At 42.4% G+C, this 23,717-nt stretch overlaps 1 protein-coding gene across 1 annotated transcript in view; it reads right to left on the bottom strand.

Annotated features, from left to right (window-relative positions):
* Positions 1-23,604, bottom strand: part of LVRN (laeverin) — a 40,969-nt gene extending 17,365 nt beyond the window's left edge. The window contains exons 1-10 of the mRNA XM_062018791.1: positions 22,997-23,604; positions 15,205-15,347; positions 12,639-12,778; positions 10,204-10,330; positions 7,819-7,973; positions 6,051-6,164; positions 1,855-1,998; positions 1,468-1,533; positions 1,269-1,334; positions 53-222 (exon numbers count right to left, since the gene is read on the bottom strand). Of these exons, the coding sequence (XP_061874775.1) occupies positions 53-222; positions 1,269-1,334; positions 1,468-1,533; positions 1,855-1,998; positions 6,051-6,164; positions 7,819-7,973; positions 10,204-10,330; positions 12,639-12,778; positions 15,205-15,347; positions 22,997-23,604 (1,733 nt within the window). The remainder of the gene's footprint in view (positions 1-52; positions 223-1,268; positions 1,335-1,467; positions 1,534-1,854; positions 1,999-6,050; positions 6,165-7,818; positions 7,974-10,203; positions 10,331-12,638; positions 12,779-15,204; positions 15,348-22,996) is intronic.
* Positions 23,605-23,717: the final 113 nt, after the last annotated feature.

The raw sequence follows: 23,717 nt of genomic DNA, 5'->3' as shown, positions 1-23,717 counted from the left end.
CCTGCAAAAAAATACAGTGTAAGCATATAATAAAAAAACAAGCTAAACATACTTGTAAGAATCAGTACTGTTTTCATTCTTCTTATTAAGAAATTGTTCCTGACTGATTGTGCCAGTAGTTAGATTTAATGTTAAAACTGGAAACCCATTCTGGCATGTCCAGGAATCCATTATTTGTTTTACAGATGTTGGCAAATGAACTTCATCCTGTGCATCTACAACCTGCAAGAGAAACAGGAATTAGAGGTATTTCCAATAAACAAGTACTTACTGATACTGCTTCAGCAACACTCTTGGAGTTGTTCTAACTTATTGAGAAGACATTTAGCAGTTTGCTGGTCTTTGATTAATGCAAAAAAAAGATCAATGTGACACGTTCCAAAGGACATTATTGACATGGTAATAAAGCCAGCATAGGCCTCTTTAGGAATTACAAAATACTGAGGCGGCGTTTCTTATAACTTGACTGCTAACCCTTCTCTTTTTACTATTAATACACTTACACTCCTATATGGCTACAATAGACTTGATCTGTTAATTTTATTCAAATAAAGCTACCGGAACATGAAGATTTTTAAATGACTACCTAATGAATAAACTGAATAATAAAGACTATTGAAGAAGACACTATAGCTAGAGTTCCAACTACTGTGAATTGGTACAACCTCTGTTAGCTTAAAAAGCGTAACAGCCTTGCATATCTGAAATTGTGTCACTCTCATTCTTAACCTGAGTCTGCACACAATAGAAGCCTTCTTTAGAGGAACAGTAAAGTAGAATTTTAAAAATTAAACCTGTTATTTGCACCTGGTTTCTTAGTCATATATCTGCCAAAACTAGCAAAGGGTGAAATGCTGAGCCACTACCCTGGGTATAGACTTTGCTGGATCTGTGTCATATCAGCATCGTTGATCATGAAGCACAGAGCTTCACACACTGATCTGGCAAAGCGTACGCTTCAGAAGAACAAACTATGCAATTTCACATAGGCTTAGGCAACTCCATGAAACCCAAAACTCCCACCTGGCCCAGATTTCCCATGTCATTTTGTTACTCCTTGCGCTTAACCCCACTGACATCAGGTGCAGTAAAGCAGCCAAATAAGCACCGAAACATTAGCCAAAAGAGCCAACAAAGGCAATTTTATGCAAGAGGAAGGCTGCACTAGGAACAGACAAATTCCACTGCAGACCTCTACAAGTCATATATGCCTTACATTTGGACTGTGCCAAACATTAGAGCAAGAATACTAGAGATAAAATGAATACCATCTGTATGTGAGTCCAGAGATCATCTTGATTAGCATTTGAGAAGGAATATTCTCTCAGATACAACTGTATAGAAAAAAACAAGCATCAAAATTCATGAGGTTTCAATAAAAAACATCAGCAAGGCAAACAACAATTTATACAACTGTCATGTTCAAGTTTATAAATCAAGATGAAGGCCTTAGTTTTTCAAACTTACAGTAAGTGCTCTGATAAACAGCTTCTCAGTCAGGAAACCAGAAAGCATCCAGGTAATAGAAGCCCCCTGGGGTACAGACACACACACAAAAAAAGCTATGAGAATACGTGAATTATTATTGCATACAGCATTTTTTCAAACTGTATTCCAGAGAACTCAGTCAGCCTACTCCTATGCTTCATATTTCATAGGTTAAAAAAGTTTCCACCATTTCTTTGATAGCCAAATAGATTTGCAACAGCCAATAAATTGTGTGCGCAACAGAAATAGATTTTGAATGACAAAACAAGCTACAAAAAACATTGTAATTCAAACACTTCCTCTCAAACCTACTTTGCACTGTTACTTTAATATACGAGAAATAGGAAGAATCTTGACTTTTTTAACCTTGTTGTATGTGATGCTGTCAAACAGAGATATTAAAGAAAATGATTCTTTGATATTTTCTTCACTCTCTGACAGTGATCGAACTCCTATTTCATTGTCTTCCCTTAACACAGGTTGTACAACATGATCATAAAAGATTTTATCCTGCAAGAAAAAAACAAATATAAGTGAGCTGAACAGAAAATACTTATTCTCTGGAGAAAATGTAGATCTTAGGATTAGCAGTAATAGAAAGTCTGTCAATACACAAGGAACGATCCTTTCCTCCCCTTTCCCATGAAGTAAAAGGGATCATGTACCTAACATTTTCCACTATTCAGTGAAAACTTTACATCAGGCTTGGGTCTGACAAAGACAATTACAGTGTAGAGAAAAATAAGTCAACTATATTAAACATCAAATGAAAAAATATTGACAACCGAAAACCTGTAACTCATTTACATCTGTATGTCATTAACATGGCACCATTTTCCTCCTAAATTCTCAGTTTCTCCTGCTGCAACACGAGCAATAATGTATATCCTGGTTTAACCCAGCTAGCACAGCAGCATCACAACAGTCTCTCGCTCTGTGCCCCCATTCACCCCCACCCTCCTTAGGATGGCAGAGGCCCCAGCGAAATGGGAGTAAAAAGATAAGCAAGATTGTTGTGGATTGAGACAAGGGCAGGGAGGGCTCACTGCCAGTTACGGTTCTGGGCAAAACAGACTCCAGTACTCGACTTAGAGAGGAAAGTAGGAAAGTTTCTTCTACACGAAACAGAACAGAATAAAAGCAAAAAGGGAGCAGGATGATGAGAAAAGTACAACCAGCACTTTAAGATCTCCCTCCCCCATCCCTTCTTTCTTCCCGGGCCCAGCTCACTGCTCCCAATATCTCTACCTCCTCCCCCCTCAACAGCTCAGGGGGGCAGGGAATGGGGGATGTGGTCAGTCTCTCATAGATGGGCTCTGCTGCTTCTGTCTTCTCAGATGAGGACGACTCCTGACATTCTTCCCCTGCTCCAACACGGGGTTCCTCCCCTAGAACACAGTCCTTAACGAACTTCTCTGGTGTGGGTTGCTCCCAACAGCCACAGCTTCTGCCGATATAGGGTCCCTCTCTCAGAACAAGGCCTCTTCTGGGCATGTTTAATGAGCTGCTTTGTCGTGGGTTCCTCCCCACAGTTACAGCTGTGGATATTGGGTCCCTTCTTCGGGACACGGCCTCTTCCAGACATAGTTTTAAAGAAGAAAATCACTGTCCCTGGCTCGGGGTCTGCAGTGAAGTGGTTGGGTCCCTCCCACGGGACACGGCCTCCTCCAGCCATAGTCACCGTCCCTAGCTTGGGGCCTTTAATGAAGTAAATCACTGCCCCTGGTCTGGGGCCAGCTTTAGCAAAATGAATCTCTGCCCCTGATACAGGCTCATTATCAAAATGAGTCTCTACCGCTGATGTGTGGTCTTTACAGAAATGAAAATTAATCTCAGCTTCACCAGTTCTCTCCATAGAATGCAGGGGAGTCTCTGCTCCAGCACACCTCCTCCTCTCTTTCATCACTGACCTTGGAGTCCGCATGGTTGTTTCTCTCGCTGTTCCTACTCCTTGCACCACCACCAGCCAGAAGAAAAAGAAAAGGGGCAGAAGAAGGAAAGAAGATGGAGGAAGAAAACTCCTCTTCCAGCTTCTTCTTAAAAAGTGATCGTGGAGGCGTCTAATTTGCTCAGCCCCAGAAGTGGGTCTGGCTCAGAGCTGGGGAGAGTTGCAAGCAACTTCTCGCAGGAGCCATCTTTACAGTCCCTTCCCCCTTACCAGAAAAGGCTGTCATGTCAAACCATGACAATGTAAAAACTAACCTACTGAGGGTAGCAAGGCTTAACTATGTGGCATTTCTGCCATCACACAGTGAGAAAGAAATACAGAGCAAGAAAGGTTCCTTTGGTGTAAATCAGTTACATCCTCTTTTTATCAAGTGATTATTCAGTTTTCCAGCTGTGCTAAGATGGGATGGAAAAATGACGTAATTACTAAGGTAATGAAAAAAACCTGTACTTTTAATACACTGTGAGTCACTTTCAGGCTTATAATTAATGGTATCAAATTTGTTGACCCATTTTTCTCCTTGCAAATAGCTAGTAAAGTTAATTTTCAGTGTTCAGTTTGCAACTGGGTGATGGTTGGTGGCCAGTAACTAGTAGTGTACTCCAGGAGTAAATATTGTGTCCAGACCTATTCAACAACTTCATTAATTCTCTGGATGATGGGGCAGGGAGCACCCTCAGAAAGTTTGCAGATGACACAAGACTGGGAGGAGTAAATAATACACCAACAGGTCCTGCTGCCATCCAGAGCGACCTGGACAGGCTGGAGAAATGGGCTGACAGCAACCTCATCACCTTCAAAAAGAGGAATTGCAATCTTCAGGGTTGACTCCTTGCAGGGGAAGAACAACCCTAGGCACAAGTACATGCTGGGGGTCACCCATAGAAAAAGTAACTTTGTGAAAACAGACCTCAGCACACAAATGACACCAAGTTGAGCATGAGCTAGAAATGTATCCTTGCAGCAAGGAAGACGCTAACACAATCTAGGGCTGCATTAGGAGGAGTTTTTCCAGCAGGTCGAGGGAGGTGAACCTTCCCCTCTGTTCAGCATTGGTGAGGCCACATCTGGACTGTTGGGTCCAGTGCTGGGCTCTCTAGTACAAGAGACATGGACATACTGGGGAGAGTTCAGCAAAGGGCAAAAGATGCTGAAGGGACTGGAGTGCACCTCACACCACAACGAAAAAAGCTGGGCATATTCAGCCTGCAGGAGAGGGCACGGGGGAGATCTCATCAGTGTATACAGGCTGCAACACAGGAGGTTCCCTCTGAATATCAAAAAACACTAGTTGACCTCAAGGGTGACAGAGCACTGGCACATGCTGTCTAGGGAGACTGTGGAGTCTCCATCCTTGGAGATATTCAACGGCCATCTAGACATGGTCCTGGGCAACTGACTCTAAGTGGTCCTGCTTGAGCAGGGGGCTGAAGCAGCTGATGTCCTGAGATCCCTTCTAACCACAGCCATTCTGTGATTCTGTGAATGTGTATGGCCTAGAAAACTGCACAAGAAAGCCCTGTATTCTCTTATCTGTGTAATTTAATCTGGATTTCCAAAGCACATCACATAGTTGTAATTTACCAAATGAAATTACTGCCCAGCATTAAAATTCATTTTATGGACATAAATAAAATGACAATTGTTGATTTTTAAGGAGGCAAGCTTCCAAATGGAAAGATCAAAATTAAAAAGGAAACAAGGATTTATTTCAAATTTCAGATTTAGTGGCCTTTACACTTTCCAATGATATTAAAATACTGCATTAGAGAGAATAAAGTGAGCTGTTGTTGAAGTTCAAAGCAGAAGGTTAGTATATGTCATGACCTAAAAATCCTCCTGACAGAAGTTGTGTGACATGCCTATATCAGTTTCCAATTAAGCACTTAATTAAGTACTTTGGTAAATCAGAAAGTGCCAAATAAAAAGCAGACTGGATTGACTGCAGTCTCAGGCATACCCACACTAAAAGCTTCTCCTTTCTTCAGAAGCTGAGGGCACAGTGCAAAGACATATACGATTGCAGAGGGGAATGCACCACATCAAACAGCTACAATTGGGAGCACCTATCCTCCTGTCTCAGAGTTTAATGACAGAGTTTTCCAATACATCATGGGATTTATGCATGTTCCATTTGGGCATAAGGGGAAGGAGTTTCACCCTCCTGTCACATTGGTTGTGTGCACTACATTTGCCTTACCTACAAGCAGAGATCCATGGATCCAGTGGGGTAAAGAGGTTCAAAATGGTCTTAGTCACTCAGATACCTGAGGTATGGGATGCTTGGAAAAGAGCTTGGAGAGGCAGGGAGGTAAAGTATCAGCAGCAGCATCCAGGAGGAAAAGATGGGTTTGCTACATGGCAAAACATCAACTCATTGTCACTGAAGAATCACAGCTGTCCAGCTGTCCTCTGCACCAGCTGCAGAAGAGCTGGGTATGATCACAGCACCTAGCAGATTCTTCCTCTCCATAGAAGAATCAAGATGTGCTGGTCTTTCCCTGGGAAGTTAAGTTACTAATACTGTAGCTTAATTAAATCCCATGTCCTGCACCTTCCTTTTCTTAGTTCATGATGAAATTTTGCTACCTTAGCTTACTTCAGTACGACTTACCAGTGAAAGCTTGGGTTCAACAAAGGTAACTCCCAGATACTCAAAGTAAGATGCCAGTCCCTCATTAAGCCACAGATCATTCCACCAGCTCATTGTAACGAGATTTCCAAACCACTTAAATAGAAATAAAAAAAAAAGGTCTCAACATCACTTTGCACTGCTGTTTTCATATCTTAAAGGTTAAACACACATACCTACCCTGAAGTAACTTTATTTAATCATAGAATCATAGAATGGTAGGGTTGGAAGGGACCTTTAGAGATCATCTAGTCCAACCCCCATGCAGAAGCAGGTTCACCTAGATCAGGTCGCATAGGAACATGTCCAAGTGGGTCCTGAAGACCTCCAAGGAAGGAGACTCCACAACCCCTCTGGGCAGCCTGTGCCACTGCTCTGTCACCCTCACAGTGAAATAGTTTTTGTTATGATTAAGTGGAATTTTTGTGTTTCAGCTTCATCCCATTACCCCTTGTCCTGTTGCTAGCTACTATAGAAAAAAGGGATGTCCCAACCTCCTGACACCCACCCTTTGGATATTTATAAATAAGAACACCCCTCAATCTCCTCTTCTCCAGACAAAACAGCCCCAGTTCCTGCAGCCTTTCCTCATATGAAAGATGTTCCATTCCCCTGGTCATCTTGGTGGCCCTGCGCTGTACTCTCTCCAGCACTTCCCTGAAATGTGTACACATCAATTGAATAAAAGACTGGATACTTCTTCAGATAGTGAAAATACATCCCAATAAAATATAGATATCTAAAAGATCATACCAGGCTATGCTTAGAGTATTTATCAAGCAGTTACATTCTTCAATGTTCTTAAGAGAATGAAATTGTAAGAGGAATGATAAACAGAATCACAGAATCTTAAGGGTTGGAAGGGACCTTGAAAGATCATCTAATCCAGCCCCCTGCCACAGCAGGACCACCTAGAACTGCAGAAATAACCATTTCCAAAATCAGCAAATCCCTCTCCTAGCAAGCAATAAAACTTCCACAACTGCTACATACTCATACCTGGTAGTTCATATTTAACAAAAAATGATCACTTGTGGATTTTATTTGTAATTCTTAAAAATCTGACCTACAACTTTGTTTTAAAATAGAATTTAATTAATTTCTGCCAATTGTTTTATTGGCCTGCAATAAAGAAATTTTGCTCATCTGAAAGTCTGGAAAGTTAAAGACCTTGTCAGAAAGACATACAAGCACATTAGCCAAGTTCGACTCTGTCATTAACTTTGTTGACTAAGTGCAAACAGTTATTGCTCTGGCCAACAACAGCAAATTAAGCATTGTTAATAAAAAGAGTGAAACTGTATGAAAACTGGATGAAGGTCCAGCTACAGCATACAATGTGTTCGTGTTAATTTCATTCTGTCATATCACAGGCTGTTTCTGTTAATTCTCTCACAGAAGTGCTGAGTATAATACAGATAGAAAAAAATCTGTCGTTACCATAACCCTACAGTATTTTCTAGCATGGCATGCAGGTACTGCAAAAGGAAGAAAAATAAGCAGTCCACCTCCAAGTTTTGTATCCATGAGTACTGTGCAGTCAGTATGCAGCCTGCAATGTGACAGAATCTGCTTTTGATACTGATTTATCAGTGGAACATGTAATCAAATAGCCTCCCAGTGCTGCTGTGCTCACACCTCCTACTGTCAAGTCACTATCTTTCTTCTACTGCTCAGTGACTGCATCATCAGCAAGGGGAAAGAAACAACATCATAGGCAACTAAATGTACAGAATTTTTTACCACGTGCCTGGTGTCCTAGCTCATGTGACACAATTATGGCAATCATTGCCTTTCTGCTTGTGAATTTATCACTTGGGAGGTACATCAATGATGATTCCTGGAAAGTCATTAGCCCCCAGTTTTCCATAGCACCTGCTCCAAAATCAGGCAGTGCAACCAGATCTAAATTGATTCAAACAGAGAAATAAAAAAGGTATCTTTAAAATTTTCAAAAGTTAAATGCTCATGATTGTAATGCTCACTGGTTCAGTGTGCAATTAAAGGATACTACATTTTAGTGGTTCTTTGTGGTATTATGACAACAGTCTTCCAAATGGTCTGTGAAATTTCTTCCTGTCATGCCTCATTCCAATGTGATTGCCAGTCTTTCAGGAAACCACATAATAAATTCCCACAATGGCCAGATCCATACTGTATCTTGTACATACAAATGTTTTGAGAAAACATGAAGGCTGAACTCTACCAATGCTGGTAAGAATATACTATCTTCTGGCTCTCAGAAATCTTTCTCTGTATGAGTGTCTCCTGTTTTTTAGAAAGATCTTACTTACCTCTTTCTTCAGCCTAGCAACTGATTAAAAAAAAACACAAACTTGCCTTTTCAGCTCTGAGGGATCCTTTCCACTCTTACTTGAAAGGTGCCTTAGAAACATCATCTCTTTGTTCCCACGGTATGGCTGATACCTCTGTACTCCCCTTCTGCCTATGCACAGGGAGCAGTTTTCCAGTTCAAATGAGAGAGCTGAATGAAACATCATGGATCTCAAAGAAATATACGCTATTTAAACCCTGTAGCAAAGAGGAAAATTTGGAAAAGGTATACAGAGCATTTTGGAAGCAGACACAAGCTCCTGCTCCAAACCAGATGACCGTGACCATGAGCCAGATCTAGTCTGAGAGTCAGGCAGTTAATGTAAGCATGGCAGTGGACTTGAGCAAAGCCAGACTGCCTCTCAGTGAGGCTTATCACCTCAGGTTTACAGCAAAGGCACTCCACTTTTGGTGAGGCAGCCTTCATCCAGACAGCTTGGGGCAAGGGAGCACAGTTCTAAGTGCATTAAAATCAGGTGAAGTCAAACCCTTAAATATCACTTTATGAATTTAAATTGATTTATTATTAATTTCATGGTTAGAGTTCACAATAGAAATCTAGGGCGTTTACAAGGTACTACTCTTTGTTGATCTAATCCCATTGATTCTTAAGCAGAACTTCAAAGAAAGCCAGTCGGAAATGCAGTTGGTATTGCATGACATTACTGTAGGGATTGTAATGGTATTACAGCATTCTGTGAAACTGGAATCTCACCTAACAACAAGCCTACAATGCTGTTCCTCTACTTAAATTTTGTAATATTTTTATACCAATTAATGTATTGACATTGCTGCTAAACACAATAACACAAGTGTAAAACAGAGTAACACAAGCTGCCTACATGCCTTGAATAGTTTGCATGACTATTAAGATAACAAAATTTAAAGGGTGAAGACTGTATATATTATATTCACCACAAGAAGTGTAGTGAGTAATTCTGCAAGTTATTCTAAATACACTGCGAGATAATACATTTACACAGATGAAAATTGACTTTTTTCAAGTGTCAAAATAATGATTTGACAAATCAACAAATTATCTAGTCAAGAAAGCAATGCAGTTCTTTCCCCACAGTCCTGCAACCTGCTAAGATCATGGACAGGTCCACTACTCATTTTAAAATAAAACCTGCCTTGTGTGCTGTCAATATTCTACCAGTTTGTATAAATGAGCACATTTCCCCATAATATTCATGTTGAATATCTTGGGGATCCAAGTACAAGTAGTGGACAAACAGTACAGTAGAACTACACAGTGATACCCTTTTGTCTTGTCTGACACTTGACTAAACTGTCTTACCTTATGTCTACTGTACGCAGAAACAGTTTTGTCCTGCAGGAGTCTCTTTTCAGGGGAGAAATACACAGGAACATACAGACAATTCACAGATAAGACATGGACATATTCACAACAGCAAGGAATGCTTTGGGGAGACATGGAATTACTAGGAGGATATAAGGACTACAACATTCTTGCCTGGTATAGTCTATACTTCCTAGAAAAAAACACACGACTGAACAACTTCATTCTATCCACTCTGTAGCTCCATATGCCCCTTTATTAAGAAATGATGCTTCAAAAGAATGAGTGGGATGTCAAGGTAAAGAGTGCTGAGTTATGGGTTAATAAAAGCTATTATACAGAAGGGAGAATACAGCGAGTTACAGCTTAGGGCTTTATTCCATGAATGCAGTGCAGTAAGATGTAAACAGAGAACCCTGCAAAAGAACTCATTGCTTCTGTGAATGTTACACTATTGGCAGCCATTTCTGGTCCATTTAATAAAGTAAGTAACCTCACCTGTTTTTGGCAGAGGGTAGCTGACATTAAGCAAGTCTTCCAGAAATGAAAATATTGGGCCTGTGATATTTAAAGCATAGTCAACATACCCATTTTTAACCGCCTCTTTCCGAGCCCAAATACGTATCTGTAATTAAAAAAAAAGGAATACTATTTCAGACAATCCTCATTTTTTAATTTTCTTTACTTCTCGTATGTGTTTGGAAATGCTGTCTGTCCACACCAGACCATGCAATGAAGCTTTTGATGAAAAAAATGCCAGCTCAAATTTTGCTGGACCTAATGTGGCACAGAGCCTAGTCCTGCTAAAACCTGGAATTCCAGTACTCCAGAAGGGCCAAGATTTGAAGTAAAATACACATTGCTGGAACTCCTCATTTATTATTATTATTATTATTATTATTATTATTATTATTATTATTATTATTATTATTATTATTAAATGGTAAATGCTGTAAAACTATTTTGAATCACATATCTTAAGCCAATGCACTGCAGCCAGTGAGTCTGGGTGACAAACCCTCCTTCAGCCCACCACTCTTTAGCTGAAGAGAGAAAAATGGATGCTCAGAGCACATTTGCTGTCCAAACATACACATCTCTCCTCTTGAACTTTCTCACAGCCTGAAACAAACCACTGGCATCCCTTTGCTATTGGAGAGAGCAGATGACAATATAGCAGATGACATCTGTACCTCTGAGTAATGGAGACAGAACCAGCAAGCAAAGCTCTCCCCTCCCGTGCCTATTTGCTTTGTCATGGTACTAAAGAGGGCAGGTGCTTGCACAAGGCAATGGAGTAGATTGAGAAAATGTATGTCTCTATCACTTACCTCTGGATGCAAGACCCCCCATGTACCTAGCAGCTCAAAACCCACACATTTTGTGCATCTAAATGCAATACATAGTCCCACATGGAGCTGCAGAGTCAAACACAAACCTGTCACTTTTGGAGACAGCACAACAAAAGCTTAAAATACTAGTATACCAAAGGCATGGAGCACAGTACTGCTCCCACTGACATCAGGAAACTGTCCTCAAAGGGTCCTGAAGAACAAGGCACTTCAGTGGTTTGCCACAGCACTGGAAATGTGTATTTTTTTCCATCTAAGAAGAGAACTAAGAAGACCTTGAATTATGACCAGTATTTTCTGCAGAGTATCTACTCTTAAAGTTTTAACACACAAAGCCCATATCTGTGTGGAATTGTATCAAATGAACAGGACAGAACAATAAACTAATATCCTGAAGAAAAGCTTTCTGCAGAAGTGTCTGAAGGATAAATGCTAGCAGTTTTGTCACATAAGAAAATCGTTTTGGAATGGAAGCATAGTTAATGTCTGTGATATCTTCTAAAGCACATGATGCACCACACAGCCAACTTCTGTTGTGTCATGACTTAGGCCCATCAGGGAACAACAGACCACGATTAGCCTCAAGTACCAAAGACCTGAGGACTGCCAAACGGCAGGGAGAGCTTAATTGCCGCATAAGGTTCAGGACAAAACAGACCAGGTTACTCGGCTTGGGGAAGAAAAGAGAAAATAATTTAATGCACCACCAACTAAAGCACAGCCATAAAACCCCAAAACAAAACCAAAATAAAATAACACAGAGTGGTACAACAATGAAGAGTCTGACCAGCCCTTTAAGACCGCTTCTCCCCACTCCTCCCCTCTTCCCGGGCTCAGAGCCTTGATCCTGGTGTTTTTACCTCCTCTCCACCTGAATGGCCCAGGGGGGCAGGGAGTGGGGGTTTCAGTCAGTCTGTTCCTGATAGATTCTGTCATTTGCCTTTACTCAGGGCAGGTGGGCTCAGCACCAGTCCTCCCTGCAAGTTGGTGGGGTACCTCACACATGGCAGCCCTGCACAGGCTACTCTGATGTGCATTTATCCCAAAGGCTGCAGCTCCTTTCTGCCTCTCACGTGTGTCTGCTCTGCGACACGCGGGCTCTCCAGCATGGCCTGTGCCATGGCTGCCTCCTCACACAAGTCTCTCGCCTGTCCAGATGCACTCACATGGAGCTGCTGGTGGCTCTCAGTCCTGCCACAGCCCTGCATGGGTTGCAGGGGTACAGCCTGCATTCTCACCATGGCTTGCAGTGATGTCTCTGGTCTATTGCTCCTCCTTCCTTCCTCCTCTGACTGTGGGGTCCACGTGGTCACCTCCACCTTGTATCACTCTTACACCTCCTGCCAGCACTTCAAATTCCTGTCCCTAAATAGTGATGGCAGAGGTGCCAGATTGGCCCAGCTGGGCCGGAGGTGGGTGTGAACCCAGGAGCCGGGGCGGAGGGGAGAGTCCACAAACTCTTTACCGCATCTTCACTGCAACCCGCTCCCCCTGTTACCAAGCAAAAGCTGCTCCTTGCTAAACCATGACATGTTGTAAACTTGTAAGCTGCCAGAATGTTTTAGACAGGCTCATATTTACCTCATTTCCTCGTTCAGTTCTGGTGATATAATCGAAATCACAAATCACAAAAGCAGTCAAGTAAGTTGACATTTTCAGCGAAGTGTTAAATGTAGTAACAGTCCACAGGCTTCCATTTTCATCCTTCATTTCAGATATGTCTAGAAAACATATCACAGAAATATTAAAATTATTGCTCCACCTCTCTTTGATATGCTGCATTTCTGCACTAACTTTACATTTCTGGTAGAAGGCAAGCAGTCAGGTTCCTTGCTACTGCCATGTATCAGGATCATAACCTTCCATGCAAACATCAAATATGCCCTCAAGCTTTGTAACTCTTGGGAGTATACCACACTGTGTCAGTTTTAAGATGTAGGTAAATACATGAAGAGAAAATACGGTTATCAAGGGGAGTAAACACAGATTTACCAAGGGGAAACCCTGCTTGACCAACCTGATAGCCCTCTATTAGGGCATAACTGGCTGGCTAGATGAGGGGTGAGCAGTGGGTATCATGTATCTTGACTTCAGCAAGGCTTCTAACACCACCTCCTACAACATTCTCATCGGAAAGCTCAGGCACTTAGGCTTCAATGAGTGGACAGTGAGGTGGATGGAGAGCTGGCTGAATGACAGAGCCCAGACAGTGGTGAGCAATGGCATGGAATCGAGTTGGAGGCCTGTGGCCAGTGAGGTTCCTCAGGGATCAGTTCTGGGGCCAGTCTTGTTCTACATCTTCATCAACGACCTGGATGAGGGGACAGGGTATACCCTCAGCAAGTTCCCTGATGACACCAAACTGGGAGGACTGGCTGATTCTCCAGAAGGCTGTGCTGCCATTCAGCAGGATCTCAGCTGGCTTGGGAATTGAGCAGAGAGGAACCTCCTGAGGTTCAACAAGGACAAGTGCAGAGTGCTACATCTGGGATGGAACAACCCCATTCATCAGTACAGGCTGGAGATTGCCCTGCCAGAGAGCAGCTCTGCAGAGAGACCTGGATGTCCTGGTTGATAATAAACTGAACATGAGCCAGCAATGTGCCCTCGTGGCCAAGAAAGCCAATGGCATCCTAAGATGCATCAAGAAGAGTGTGTCCAGCAGGTGAAAGGAGGTTCTGCTTCCCCTCTCCTCTGCCCTGATGAGGCCTCATCTGGAGTCCTGTGTCCAGTTCTGGGCTCCCCAGCTCAAGAGGGAGAGGGAAATCTGGAGAGAGTCTGGCACAGGGCCATCAAAATGATCAGGGAACTGTAGCATCTTTCATATCAGTAAAGGTTGTGACCTGGGACTGTTCAGCCTAGAGAAGACTGAGGGGGAATCTATCTCATTAATACTTACAAGTATTTAGAAGGTACATGTAAAGAGCATGGGGCATCACTTCTTTCTGTTGTTTTCAGTGACAGGACAAGGGGTAATGGGCAAAAGCTGGAACAAAAAAAGTTCCATTTAAACATAAGGAAAAACTATTTTACTGAGAGAGTGAGGGAGCCCTGGCACAGGCTGTCCAGGGAGAATGTGGAGTCTCCTCTGGGGGTTTTCAAAAACCTTCCTGGATGTGTTCCTGTGTGATCTGACCTAGGTGGACCTGCTTTAGCAGGAGGTAGGATTAGATAATCTCTAGAGACTCCTTCCAAGCTCTACCATTCTATGACTCTGATTCTGTAAACGGCAAACAATTTATGCCATGCTGCATATTTCTAAATTGTATGATATATTATGATTAAAATACAGATCATATACAGCCAAGAATTAAGAAATACTTAATCAGGTGCTTTACTTCCAAGTAAATGAGACATAGATAAGATTCTCAGGAAAAAAAAAAAAAACCCAAAACATGTCTAGCAACTCATCCATAATTTCTATGTTACTTAGTTTCCAGGCAAATCTTATAAACCTTCCTTTTTATAGCTGAAAATATTTAGATGAAAAATAAAGATTCATGGCACTGAAATGCCAAAAAAAAAAGGACATTAAGAAGAAGGCAAAAGATCCAATAGATTCCTGTAAGAATATTAATTCACAGACATTGTTTGGAATCTTATTTTATCCCACATGCATCTCACACAAGATCTCAGTAAGAGACAGAAGCAGCATCTCCAGAACATTATACTCCTTATTCTGCACATGCACAGGAGGCTATAGTGTCTTTAACTGGTAAAACAAACTTTTGTATGATGTAAATACATATATAAAATCTACTTAGAATGAGAAGAATTCCTTCATAACATAATTTCAGGCTTTGCATAAGGCAGCTGCAGTTTTGTTTTAAGCAGAAGTCACCCAGTGGGACAGACACTGATTGAGCAGTAAATGCCAGGAATCAAACCTGTGCAGCCTTTGGCAACCAGAGGAGAAGACATCACCACTGACAAACTATGGAATTATTGCCATCAGAGGCACTAAGTAAGAATAACTGCCTCCAAATTATTAAGTTAACAGGCACAAATTTTCTGTGCACTTTCAAGGCACATGGACAACAGAACATTGCTGTATTGTAAGATATATAGTCCATTCAGATAAATTATAATCTTTTAAAAAGTGATTTAGGAGGAAAAGATCTCGTAAGTCTACTTGTTGTTTACCTACCAATAGCAGGCATGTTGGAAAGAGCCACATAGCTTGGGTCATGGACAATCCTGATATTAAAGGTGGCCTTCATAGCAGGTTCATCAAAACATGGGTACACTGTCCTGGCATATGTTGGTTCTAGTTGAGAGGCAATCAGCATACTGTATTAAAAATACAAGTAAGATTAGCCCAGCATGCTATAGCCAATCAAAGTCAAGATATAGTGCATAAAAATATCAAATCAGAAAATGCAAAAAGTGAATCACATAGATACACAGATTTGAAAAAAAGGTCTGGTTACTATTTAAAGCCACAATTAAATCCTTGCACACAAAGGACAGATCAGTTTTGATGATTCTAGAGAAAAGCAGACTTTTTTAGTTAGGTTGTGGTTTGTTGTGGTTTTTTTCCATACAGACCTTTTCAAGGGATCATATTTTAAATAACTGAGCTTTTCTAGTTGCTTTAGTAAGACACAGTTGATTCAAGTTTTGCATGCAGATGGACACTGCTCAAAAGTGATATGATGTCCAACTTTAATTTTATAATTAGATTCCCTCTGTATGCCTGCTCCTCTCTCTAAGGCATACACTTGCTTTAATAGTACATTTTAACAAAAAATTTAAATTTTAGGTAGCTGATGGGTAACTGCATATACATGCACTTGCACACCTCTGTCAAATCACAAAGATAAGAATCCCAATGAAAGCAGTATCAGTGCTATTCCAGTGCACTGGCAAACCCAGGAAAATCTTTTTTCTACCTGACACTTTGGAGTCTTGCCTCGCTTGTGACAGATCTCTGTGACATGCTGTGATGAATGCACTCCTCCTGTTTGAACTAGCTGAACTTTGGTGCTCAGCAAGTGCACTCAGCTTGTGCTCAGCAAGTAGGCCTAACCAAAGTTAATCCTGCTGTGTCAGGCTATTGGTGAAAAGTTAGCACAAAACCAAAAACGCAAGTTTGGCTGGAGACTGGGCTGATAAGCAGCAGAAACTGTATTAACAGCACAAAATCCAACTATAAATCAACTACTTTATGCTACAATTATCTGCACCCATCAGGGTCTGTAGAGCTCTCCCTCCACAGCAGCTGATTGGCATGGCGGGGATCTCCCCTTGAGTAGGGACACCTCTCAGGATCACTCCTCCAGGCCAAGAGATCCCTTATCTAATACCAGACATCAGTGAGTTGGTGACTTTTTTTTTTTTTGCTTGCATTTAGATTTAAGATATGTATGGTAAACTTGGATGATAATCTTTGTATCCGATACCTACTTTAAGTGTAGTCAATAGTATTGACTGACAATCCATCTGTACTTATCAAATATATTACATACCTAAATTTACTGACTAGAACTTAATGAACTACTAGATCAGATGGGTCTAAGTCTATCACTCTTCTCCTACAACACACATTGGACAGAATCAAAACATAAATTGCCATGTCCGTAGCCAAAGTTTCAAAGAACAGCTGTACCTCTGGGTTGTTCACATTAGGGCATCTTTACCAGGAATTAGAAAAAAAGTATACATAATGATTTTTAAAGCTCAATATGTGTCAGCCAAGTAGTTGCCAGCAGTTGAACATATACAGATGGCATAATCTCCTGTTTCAGTGGCCTCACTACTATCACACAGCTAGTATTTTTCAGCTGTGGTTGAGGTATTCTCTAACTAGTCAACATCAAGTACAAACGGGTTTATACATGTCTATAGTTTTATACACAGCCTCTTCTGGGTAAAATTTTAATGAGCTTCTTTGGCATGGGTTCTTCCCCACAGTTACAGGTTCTATGAATATAGGGTCCCTCCCTCGGAACATGACCTCCTTTGGCTATAGTCACTGCCCCCAGTGCGGGGTCTTTAACAAAGAGAATCACTGCCCCTGATGCAGGGTCTTTAGCAAAGTGAGTCACTGCCCCTGATGCAGGGTCTTAAACAAAATGCAAACAAATCTCAGCTTCACCAGTCCTCTCTGCAGGATGCAGGGGAGTCTCTGCTGCAGCACACCTCCTCTTTCCTCACTGACCTTGGAGTCTGCATGGTTGCTTCTCTCTCTCCTAACTCCTTGCACCACCACTAGATGGAAAAAAAGAAAAAAGGACAGAAGAAGGAACAAGAAGAACCCTTGACTTCTGACTTCTTCTTAAGAAGTGATCATGGAGGCATCTAATTGTCTCAGCCACAGAAGTGAGTCTGACTCAGAGCTGCGAAGAGTTTCAAGTAACTTTTTACAGGAGCCATCTTTACAGCCCCTTCCCCCTAACCTGAAACAGCTTCATGTCAAACCATGACAAAAGCCAGTCTAACCAACCCAGTGCTGATGGCATCAGCAGCTCATCTGCACTATGCCATCTTCACTGCTGATGTGGGGGAACTGAGTTAATATCAACAGGACACCTATGTAAAAGCACTGTACCCTCAGAACATGGTACTTTTTGCATTTAGCAGGCATATCTGATGCTGGACCGTAACATAACTTATGACACTTCAAAGAATCCATGTTGAACACACGTTGATGTACAATGACTGCTAGAACCATGACATCTATTTTGAAGCGCAGAATGCTGAGAGAGACAGGAGCACAGTGTATGTGACTTCTTGCTTGTCAGTGCAGGAAGATTTTCTTTATGGACCTGATTCCTTGCAGAGTCAAGTGTGCACTGTGCAAGCTGCCAGCTGCCCTGATGAATACAGCTCAAGTTCAACCTGAGAAAGAAGTACCACCTCCTCTTCTCCTTTACCTTGTCCAATGACAGAAAGTGACTTAAACTTCTGCTGGGTTTGCACAGGGGCAGCAACAGTGACAGGTCACTTCATCGAGGGAATTAGACACTGAAAATACTCTTTTTCTTCTCATGCAGCAAAGTATGTTTCTGTGCGTTCAGTTGTGCAGTTGACTGCAGCTTGGTTCCAGGAAACACTGAGCAACCACACAACTTCAACTTCCCCTCCCACCAGTGCAGTCGCTCCCTGAGCAGAAACTGATACAGACACTTAGCAAATTTGCCCACAAGAAACTCTTGTTGAAGAATAGAAAATAGCATATATAAAAAAGAAATATGAGGATGGACTAAATGTTATTTTTCAGTAGGACTACAAATTTTAAAAATGGCAATGTTTCATGCATGTTACACAAATAACTAGTGCTTCATATACACATCACCTCATATGTCCAGAGTCATTGTTCAGGCTTTCTTCTTGGTTGCTTTTTTGGTTTTCAGGGTGAAGATATTAACATGAATTGAATTACTAGCAAACTTTTTTCACCCATTGGAATATTATCACAAAAGAAATTGTCTAAACAGAAATTATTTTTTTTTAAAGACTGACATTGCCTAAGCAGACAAATAAATTCCTCTCTTCAGCCTACAGTTATGTGCACAGATTTAATTTTCTTTTTTCTTATTATATAATGCCTCCTGTCCCTAGTAAAACAAAAAATCAGAGCCTTAACAAGAAACAAACAGATAATGGGATCTCTTAGCCTAAATCTTCCACAATTTACATTACACAGGTTCCTTTTTTTTTATTATTTTCAGTTAAAAGAAAGAAAGAGAAAATGAGACATTCAATCTGTGTAGTACATGAATGTGGACACTGCCTCCCTTGCTAAAAATCAGCATAATTATAGAAGAAATGTTTCACATTGATGCAAAAAGGCTATTCTTCTAAAAATCTCTTCTCATAAAAATGGGTTTTTTGTAATACTGACAGAAGAATGGTGTGTATGCTAACATCTTTTATTTCTGATTTTTTCCACTTTAAATATATATAACAAGTAAATGGTAAAAACAACTCTGAAGTGGCTCACAGTAAGGGAGTTATACAGTGAGCTGAATCCTGTTCTGTGCAGTAGCTGTCCGCAACACCCAGTCCCTTTTTCAGGTGAACGGGGCTCAATGCTAACACGTTGCCCAAGAACACACCAAACCTGTTATTTGCTCTGATTTCTGTCCCATGTCTTTGATGGTCTTACACACAGATTGATATAAAACAGAGCTAAGAACTTCAGAGTCTGTAATCAGAGGCACAATTAACTGTACTGATGCTGTTCTAATCCCCTTTACCTTCTTTCTAGTAATTGGTGCAGAAGCAACTGATCTGTGCAGATACTGCATCTGATTGCATTTGGGGATGCCTGTTAATACCAGCCCTATCCAGCTAACTATTCTATAGAAGTTACATAGGATGTGGCTAACAAACAAAATTCTCAAAGGGTTTTGAAACACTGATGTGGACATTGATATACAGCCTGCACTTTATGGCACACTCCATGGGGATCGTCTACTCCCTGGAGCAGTCAGTATAAATGAGATCACACACAGCAGTGCAAGATTTCCACACAGAATGGTGATGGATTTTGTTATGTTTAAACCAGTGCTGCAAAGGTGGTTTCTCTATCTTTCTCCTTACCCAGATCCTGGCATATATTCTCTCAGCTCTCTGCAGAACAGAGATTCCCATTTCAACAGGAAAGCTTTCAAATAGTTAGTGCTGGTGAGAAGTGAGAGCATCCCTTCTTTACTTTTTTACTTTTGCTGCATCTGCAAGCATTGCAGACACAGACTATAAAAGAGTACTCCCAATTTTCAATGTTTCCTTTTCGGTATAAGTCTGGATCAAGTGGGTAGTAAAAATCGTCAACAACAGTGAAAACATATGCAGTCATCAAGAATCAAATTGGTAACAATTTCCATGTTGAAAAGTCAGTGAAGTTTGGGCTTTTGTTTATTCTGTTTACCACAGAGGTGAGATTAGCACTTCAGAAAATAGCTGTCTCTGCAAAAAGCTTTCTCACATGACCTCACCAGTATGCTCTGGCTCTGACTTGGAAAGATGACAGAGCATAGTACTTTGGATCAACTAGCTAATTTTGCCAACCTGCCAAGAGCAACGAGGATATCTGACCCAGAAAACAGACACTGACAAAGCTCAGCCCATGGATTTAATTTCTCTCTATGATCTAGCTATCTTCTGCAAGCTTGCCCTTCTCTGCTTAAACTCTTCTGAAACGAGAGGTTTCTAGAGGCTCCACAAGCACAAAAAAAAACCCAAAACCCAAACCCAATCACTAAGCCATCTAGTGCATGCAAGAAATACAGGAACCTGCACAACCGCAGATGAATAGAACACTGTTAACAGTTGGTGGTTTATGTTAGGTGCTGAAGTTAGAAGCTTATGCAGGAATCAGACTCCAAAAGTCTGCTGAAGCCAGGTACAAGTCATTTTAGAGGAGCTACAGGACAATATGAAGGAAACTGTAGTTTCCTCACAGGATAGTAATGCACTTTGTACTGACAGCCGAAAGGCACTAAATGTTTTTTAAGTGGCTCCATACCTAGATAATCCATTAGAATCCAACTTCTTCCATCATAAACAGCTTGCTAGAGCTTAGAGACTGTACCAACCCTTTCAGTGTAACTGGACCCCATCAGATGAGGAAACAGCTGGTAAAGCGATGACTTAATTCTCAGTTGCAGAAAAAATAACTGGATAGTGTTTCATACTCTCAGTTCAGAGAAAGCCTTTTCAAAGCAGAAAAGATATGCAAAATCCATTCAAGAATATCAGGAATGTGGGCCAGGAACAAGTAATTAAAACAATACATTCTATCTGCAATGAATAGATTTCTTTTGACATATTTCAGTGTCTAAATACCATTGGCACCTCTTTAACCAGACTACAGTCTCCCATTTCATGGTTGCTTTGTGATGAACTAAGAACAAAATGGAACAATTGTCATAAACCCTCTAAAGAACCGAAAATCAAACTAGACAAGTTATTTTAAAGTGTTTTTTAAGACTTTTTTCCTTATTTTCTATCATGGCAGCACAGATGATAATAGCTTTTTTTTTTTTCCGGATCCTCTCTGCATTTTACACAGTCTGAATAAAAAGTGTCATAGTCTAACTCCGTGGTTTTTTACATAGATTTTAATACAGCATCAGCATTCTTGATTAATTCCTGATTAAATACAGCATTCTTGACAGAATTAATACAGCATCAGAAAGCATACTAATACAGTATTAAATGACTGCTTCTTCCTTTCTTCCTTATTTGGATTTTTAAAAAATTATGTAAATTAAGTATTCTAGATTTTCCTTAACTCAAAAATTATAAAAATAATCCTGTGAATGACAGTGAATGAAGAAATAGAAATTGATGAAAATCAGAATATGTTTCCTACAAATACTTATTACCAATACTGCATTTTCCTCTAAGGCTAACTAACTTACCTCCTTTTTCTTACCAAAGAATAGGAGCCTGCATAAGTTACATTTTGTAGCTGTGTCAGACAATGGTATCTGCAAAGATTTACAGAGGAGCTGGCAGCTGAAAAGCCAACTCATTGTTGCAGAAAAGCCACACAGCCCCTCTCCATTTCAATTAAATCTATTAGCTTTATTTTGTGCAGTCATACTATTACTACTCACATAGCGATATGCACCGTTCTTCCAGGTAACTAAATATCACCTGCTTGAACAAGAAGTCTATGAACTGCTGAGAGCAGTTTATTTTAGTGGACTCATCAATAGGCCAGGAGCCAGAAACACTTGGATTTTAAGTCTAGTTTTCCTTTTGGCTCACCAACTGCTGATCTTCAGCAATCCACTGCACCTTTAATTATTTAAAATGAAATAACTTTATAACAAGCAATTTATTTGCCTTTCCTTTAAAGAACTGTTTTGAGAAACTTTTCTTCCTCTGGAACTATTTAAATCATGACCTTAAGTTTCACTTATTTTTAGCAAGGTTCACATCCAGAAATTTAGAATGTAATTTACCTTGAGAAGATTCCTGGTATGTAAATAAATCAACAAGCATAATGGTGAGGGTGGAAATGTGTTTTAGGTGACTGGCTGCTCAAGAAGCTCACACTGCCCCAGTACTGATGTTGCAGTTCAAAAGAAAACAAAAAGGAAAGCATTCTACTAACACTACCTGAGGAAATCACTGGTTGGTTGATGACAAACAACTTCATGTGCAACGGCACCTACCAAATCCAGCTGCCTAAAGCAGCCACCCATCCTGCTCCACCATCCTTCTGAAACTGCATGTAGTCAACACCTCAAAACTTATGCCCAAACCACACAACCGAAATCCTGGGTTACAGATAAAGACATGCTCCTCAAATACATAGGTAGAGGTGAGGAGATGTCAGTGCTACACAGACATGAGTGGGGTCGGGATGACAACTCTGAGGTGGACTGCAGCTCCCAGGAACCAGGCATAGGTATCCAACTCCTCACTGCCAATCAAAGGTACAGAGAGACTTGATGCTATCCAGAAGACATTGGCTGACCAGTTGAGATAGGCCCTTTCCTCTGCAAAAAAGGCAGATCTCACTCTGACAGACCCTCCGGAGCCCTTCCAGACTAACTCTGGAGCAGGTGCTTCTCACTGTCCTCTGCAAACAAACAGGTCTCTGTGAGCCATCTCAGGTCTTTGCAAGCCACCACGAGCCGGTGCTGTGGACAGTCAGCTACTGAGGGAAAGCCACGGCAACCTAGCTAATGCTCTCTGGGGTGGTGAGTGACCATCATGGGGCACGGACCTGAATTTCTGACAAACTTATCTTGCCCTGCCCTGGGCAGCCACCTCTCCTGTCCCCCACGGCTGTGAGCTGCTCCAGCAAGGGCCACTCCGCCCTGTTACTACCTAAAACTCTATCACTGGAGACCCGACAGCTCTTGGGGCTGCGGCCGCTGTCTGGGCGCCGCGGGCGACCCCGCCGCTGGGCTGGGAGACCCCTGCAACCGTCAGCTGACGGGTGCGGGGCTCTCGGGGCGGCCGCCGCCGCCTACCTGCTCCGTCCCTGGTCGATGTAACGAGTGAGGAAGAGCCCGTCGAGGTCCTCCTGCAGCCGGCCCTGGAAGCCCAGCTGCAGCACGTATCGGCGCCCGGCCCGCAGCGGGCCTCGCAGCTCCAGCACTGCCATCTCTCCCGCCTCCTCCTGCCGCAGCCTCGCCACCTCCACGGCGGCGCCCGGCTCGGACAGGGGTCCGCGAACGGTGGCAGCCCCGCGGTTCCGCAGTCCAGAGCTGTGCAGCACCGCCGTCGCGGTCTCCTGCCGGCAGAGCACCGTGATGTTCACCTGCCCGACGAAGGCGAAGGGTCCCGCCTGGCCCGGCCGCACCCGCGGCCACAGCTCCAGGTCGTAGTGCAGCGGCAGAAGGTGCCGCGGTAGGCGGCGGACGGCGCCAGAGCCGGCGGCGGTCGCCGGCCCCGGCGGGGCGTTGGGGCCGGAGGCGACGGTCGCCTCAGGGGGCGGCGGTGGCGGCGCCTCCTGCCGGCAGCGGCCGTAGAGGGCGGCGAGCGCCAGCAGCGCGACCAGCAGGGCCAGCAGCGTGGCGGCCAGCAGGGCGGCGGCCCTGCGCCCCACGTACAGCCCGCGCGCGCCGCCCGCGCCCATCGCGCTCTGCGTCGGGTGCCGGCCCGCGCCCCGCTCTACTTACGAGGCGGCGGCGCGGGGGAGTGCAGGCGCGTGAGGGCGGGACGTCGGGCTGGGCCGGGACAGGGGCCCTG

Source organism: Colius striatus, chromosome Z (genome assembly GCF_028858725.1).
Source record: "Colius striatus isolate bColStr4 chromosome Z, bColStr4.1.hap1, whole genome shotgun sequence".
Taxonomy (NCBI): Eukaryota; Metazoa; Chordata; class Aves; order Coliiformes; family Coliidae; genus Colius; species Colius striatus.
The sequence above is the reverse complement of the archived record's forward strand: the minus strand, read 5'-3'. Positions and strand labels throughout refer to the sequence as shown.